The 6109-nt window shown below is 36.1% G+C and overlaps 1 protein-coding gene across 1 annotated transcript in view; it reads right to left on the bottom strand.

The window, feature by feature from the left end:
- Positions 1-2442: 2442 nt before the first annotated feature.
- The window catches only part of PAPOLG (poly(A) polymerase gamma), a gene marked incomplete at both ends in the record, with an annotated part of 39310 nt that continues 35643 nt past the window's right edge, over positions 2443-6109 (bottom strand). The window contains 5 exons of the mRNA XM_083348436.1: positions 2443-2544; positions 3117-3170; positions 3943-4166; positions 4257-4339; positions 5895-6070. Of these exons, the coding sequence (XP_083204562.1) occupies positions 2443-2544; positions 3117-3170; positions 3943-4166; positions 4257-4339; positions 5895-6070 (639 nt within the window). The remainder of the gene's footprint in view (positions 2545-3116; positions 3171-3942; positions 4167-4256; positions 4340-5894; positions 6071-6109) is intronic.

Genomic DNA, 6109 nt, shown 5'->3' with positions numbered 1-6109 from the left:
AATCCTTCCATTCCCCACCATCCAGTCAGAGCTGAAGAAACTTCTTGGATGAGAAAAACAAGAAAGTCCAGTTGCCTCCTGAAAAAGCATCTTTGGGACAACCATGACCTGGATGACTGAGAATCTCCATAGACATCTCCTGAGGGAATAACCAATCCAAATTTTATCAGAATAAAAACCTGTTACCTCCATTATTTTGTCCTAGAAGCAAAGTGTTTCCTAAGTATTCCATAAATAAAGCAGATGAGACTAGGATTTACATTTTTTTGAAAAATATTTTTACAGTACATACAAAAATATTCTGCATACACTTTTTTGTTTCGATTATAATTTTTTACAAAAGCAGATATTACAAAATTTAAGATTTGAAAACAGTATTTACTTCTGGCATATCAGGCAGGTCATGGGCTCTGAAGGAAACATGGGTCTAGAAGAGTCAAGTGATCTTCTAGGGGGTGACATTGATTCTAGTGAAGTTGTTCAGAAAACTACAGAATTCAAACTTGAGTAAAACTCATGATTCTTCCCCAACATTACTAATCCCAGTTCACAGAAGATTAAAGAACACTCATTCACAAGGTGGGCCAAAATAGGGAAAATAATTTTCAGAACTTTCAACATGAAAGAGAAAATGGATTGGATTGCGAGTTATGGTTTTACAAGGCCCTCTAACAATTCTGAAATTCAAGTAATAAACTACTTTGCTTGCATTCCAGTATTGTTGAAGATACGAGTCTCTTTAAGTTTTTATTTATAGATTAGCATGCAATCCGGCTAAACACTGAAGTATATTTCATTCCCATTGGTTTGAAATTGAAGTGTTGGATGTGTAGAGAGAAGCATCAAAGTTAAATTTATTTCTCACTATTTTAGGGCTTTAATGCAACTGAACAATGACTGAAATTGTGCTCTAGTTTTCCTTTTGTGAGTCTCCAGGGGAAGCAGTTTTTTTACGGACATCTACATATATCCCAAATGGATTGGGTTTTTTTTAAAGTAGAAGCACCTCCAATATATACACACATACTCCTGTGCATTATTCCACTTTACACGAACCCCTATGGCAACCCGCTATGCAGATCACCGGCCAGCATTGCATACCACCGAGACTGGATGTGGATTTTTGGGTTAAAACAACAGTGTTAACAATATATTTAAGAGAGAGCTTCAGACTACCTGCACCCCTGTACTATAATAACATTGATAACAATAGAAATACACCAGGGCGAAGTACTCTGCATGCCAACCCCTTTAGGAAAAATAAAGGCGAGAAATATTTTTTTTTTGGGTTTTTCATAACAAAGACATTTCTGCTGAAAGAAGAATACAAGACTTAAAATAAAGCTATGCATTTGCACAGTGAAAATAAAGGTCCAATCCAAGGGAATAAACCTTACACTATAAGAATACCCACATACCACATATTTTGGAAGAATAGTAGTTTGAAATTTTTACAACAATTATGACAGTGTATCACCTGCAGAGAAAAATCTACAGAAGATTAAGCCATTATAAACAAGGATGGATACAATGCATAATGCCAATATTGGTCCACTTAGCATTGCCTTGACACCAGCTTGGATCAGTTATCCAGGAAGTCGGGCAGATGAGTTTTCCAGCTCTGTTATGAGTTGACACAGACCGATAAGCAAATCATAGGCTGTATCCTTTAGATGCAGTCTCTGTCTTCATTCTTTGCGTGCTGTTTTCTATTTCAATAGTATGGATACAGCAACTTTAGGATGCCTTTTAATACAAGAATATCTTACAGTACCATTAATGAAAATCTTTTTTCTTTTGAGTCAATATTTCAAAATTAGGCATTTTAAACAGAAACTTATTATTTTCTTTTTAAATTATAAGATTTGCATATTGTTAGATTTATTCTCAAAGGAGAAGGCAAGAATACATTTGTTGATCATTGTTGCTACACTCTCTTTTCCTAATTTAGCGCCTTCCAGGACATCATTTAGAAATTTTGGGAATTATTTTCTGTACACATTTGGTGAATATTAAGTGAGACATCTGATTTAAAGAAATTATGTTCCAAAGTTTAACAACTGTGCTGGGTATCTATAAACATTTCAGTTCAGTATAATCAGGATTCCACTCAGTATAGCACAGTGTAGCTGGAATTTTGCATACACGATAGAATTTTTTCTTTCTCATCCAACCCCATCAATCTTTGTAGATGAGTTGGAAAAAAATCAAATAAGCCCTACAAGACAAAAAGGGGAACTAATTCTAGTACTAGATAATTGTTCTGATAGAAAGCTGGAGTGGATCAGGGCATCTTTTCTGTGAGTTAAAAAAGTTTATAAGTGGTTGCAGGCATGTCAAAGTTCAAAAGAGAAGCATGAGCGTAAGGGTAACAACTGAAATAAAGAAGTAAGCAATAGTAATTAAAACACAATGTATTTACTATTACCTGGTAAGGCACTGCTATCGATTAAGAGTTAGTCTGATGGAGTTTTTAACAACACGAACCATACCACTTGCTGGAATTGGAGAAGATGAATCTGGCAATTCTTTACTAGAAAGCCTCTGCAAATGAAAACTAAAATCAGATGAGGGAAGCAAGATTCCAGAGATATGAGTACAAGCTTAGATCAAAGCAACATCTGGCATCAATCCTACTGCTAAGAGGTGTGTCATCTCCAGCTGCTCAGCTTTTGTTACTGCTACTGAAAGGAGATGGTTGAGTTAAAGCTTTTAACTTATAAACAAATCTGGGAGTCGTTGCAATGGATGGCAACCCCTAAAAATTAGAATAATGTACAAATTATATATTAAGTGTGGGCAATACTTCAAATTTGATGAAAGAAAGCACATGAGCTGTGAGCTATCTGCTGCAGCCTCATAATCCTGAGATCAGACACGGCTGTTTTAGTAACTCAGAGACAGGTGCTGTGTACCCCAAAACACCTCTTCTCACTCAAATCTAAGTTACTGCACAGTCCTGTTATATGCAGTGTCATTTCAGTGAGAGCAAATTACAAAGCATATAGGTGTATTACAGAACATAAAAATAAAATGAAAGCCACATAAATATTAAGGTCTTCAGACATCAGTTATCATCTCCATATTTGTTCCAAATACAAACATTGACTTAATACCTGTGATCTTTGTGCATCAAAGGTTGGAAGAGTCAGGGTGTCTTTAAGGCTGTGCTAAAAGGAAGAAAAACATAAGTTCATGGCCAAAATGCAAGGATTAGTGGGCCACAGACAGCAGGTACAAGCCATACTGACATCACATACATCATGATGTCATTACACAAATGATGTCCTGAATTGCAACATTCAATTTATTTCACCATTTACTCTGACAAGGTAATGTAGTGTTTCCCTTACTTCCTATCTCTGAGTTTTGACACCAATGTCTAGCTTGATATTATAACAGCTGAATTTGGATAAAATACACCAAATTATTGAAGATTATGTAAAGCCAGGTTTAGCTCTTCATTTCCACACTTCAAAGACTCATCAAATATAAACAATCATCTTGTCACACAACACATCATTCTGGTTTTTCATTCATTCTTTACTTCACTTCCCCAGCTTCTAAGCTAAGATAATAATTCGAAAGGTAGGAATGTCTCCTGTATGTATTGCCAGGAAACAAAATCTTTTTGTTTGATATAAATTATACAATCAGTTAAATTAGCTGTAAACCCCCACAGAAGATGAGGGGGAAGATAAGGAACATTTCTTGTTCCCATTACAGAGCTATTACTACTAACATCTTCACCCTTATTAAAGTCTGACCAATTTGGGTGTTTTTCCCAAGAGATCAGAATCTCTATTTATAGTTACTCCAAAAATAACTTTCACTTAGTTTGAAGCTGTAGTCCTCAGCAGAGTTTTGTTATCAGTCATGTAACTGTGTCCTCTATGACAATCAATTTTAATACTCATGCTGCATTGGCACTTATGCACTTACCTTGTCTACATCTTTCAGACGCTTAAAACAATCTTCAGAGATTGGTGAGTGATCTCTCTTATGTGCATAGTTATTTTTAATAGAACTTATGCCATCTAGGTGTTCCTGGGAATGAGTAGAAGCAAGGGTGATAGTTGGAGGAATTATATTTTGCTCTATGGCCATGGAGACATTACTGGAACTTAAAGGCAGAGTTGTGTCTGCTGAAGCTGTAAGATTCAAATCTGCAAATTGGAATAATGTTAAGTTTTAATTTAATGGTCCTAAAAAGAAAACTAGCTAATTTTGAAGTTAGTATACACAAGAGCCAGTACCTGTCACAGACATCGCTGACTGACTGATGGTCCATGGTTTCTCTTGCCTTTCAGATATGGAAGGTTTTTGAAGGACATCGGATCTGTGAAAAGCAGCTCTGGTTAAGAAACATTTCATGGAGATGAGGAGACATTATGATAAAAGCCTTCCATAATAACATGGGAAAATGGATGAGAATGACAACGAATAGATGGAAATTGAGGAGAATGACAACTGGGATTTATCTGTTTAGAAAAAGTCTATTTGAGATACACGGTTTAAGAATAAGTCTATTCATAAGCACACATAAAAAAGAAGAGTGAATAAGGAAACATAAGTGATCTGATTATTTATGATGAGAAAGTGAGGGAATTGATTAGGGAAATTCTGTATGATTTAAGGAAAGAAAATTTGGAAGCCGCTTGAAAAAGAGACAAAAGTATTATGCTATATGTGTCATAAAAAGTCTCCGGAGTTATTAATGAAAACATGTAAAGGGATGCTTGGTAGAATGATGATGGGAAAGAGGCTGTGAGGAAAATGAATTACTGCAAAATAAGGATAAAGAGAGATAATGTCTACAGGGAAAAAAATGGTTGAAAAGAATGAAATCAAAATGACCTCAGGTAGCTAAAATTAAAAGAAAAAGAAAAATGCTTAATGATTTTGATGGAAACAAATTGCTTGGGTGAGTGACGAGAGCTAAACAAGGAGCTTCCAACATAGTGACCAGAACTAAAAATAAAAGTAACGAGACTATTAAGTGAGTATATTAATGGAACAAAGTGAGGAAATGTTGGAAGAAGCATTTCAGAGATCTATATGAGAAACTGTGCTCTCTTCAAAAGTAAAAGTAACAAAAGTAAACACAAGAATTACCTGGGATAATTTTTTAAAGTGGGACTGCCAGAGTGTCTGACAGAAATTTGACCAAAAAGATGCAAGAAGTAATCGTGAACAAAAGTTTGGGAAATGTAGTGTGGTTTTATTGAAGGCAATGGATGAGCGGACCAGGTTTAGTAAGCCTCTGGGAAACCTATTCTGCTTTGTTACCAACACAACATAAGCTGGCTCAGGAATGGACAAATCATACTTTGTGGGACCATGATTTTACACAGCAGATTTTTCGCCTCCCCTATTTTTGCAAAATACAGGTATTTTAAATCTCTTATGAGTGCACTCCTTTTGTCCCTTGTTGTTGTAGTTAGCTGCGAAGTCATGTCCGACCCATCGCGACCCTATGGACAATGTTCCTCCAGGCCTTCCTGTCCCTTAAGTCCTACTAAATCCCTCAAAGAACAAAGAACAGGCTGAATATTTTTTCCTCCTATTTTGGTGGTATATATCATATCTTTCTGGCCTTCCAAGGCCTAATAAAATCATACAAATACCCATACAAATTACTCATTGCTGACTTAAACTCTCATCCTTCCAGTTCAAGAACTGCCATTCTTCCCATTTCATGTAGTTAGAGCAGTGAAGAACAGAGTTGTGAGAATCTCAACCATGCCACTCTGTATCAAGAAGTGAACCTTGGAAAAGGCAGTGGTCTGAGTGCCAAGTTCTCATATACAGGAGTACTTTGTATTCTCACATCTTAAAACTAACACTGATGTCACCCATATGACACACACTTGACACAGCCACACAACACCTACCTTTCTATCCCTTTTGAAAAATGTTTACTGCAATATTCCACCATGTTGTTGAATGAGGGAACAGTATTGCACTGTGTGGTAACTTCTGCACTGCTGTAAGTGTCCAAACCACTATTATTTTCCATTGTCTTCTTCAACATGACCCCACAAGCATGTCCACCAAGATCAGGCACGCTCTGTTGAGATAATTTTAGTTTAAATATTCAGAACTTTAA

The sequence above is a fragment of the Vipera ursinii genome, assembly GCF_947247035.1.
Source record: "Vipera ursinii genome assembly, chromosome: 1".
Taxonomy (NCBI): Eukaryota; Metazoa; Chordata; class Lepidosauria; order Squamata; family Viperidae; genus Vipera; species Vipera ursinii.
This window is presented reverse-complemented; position numbering and strand designations above follow the sequence as displayed.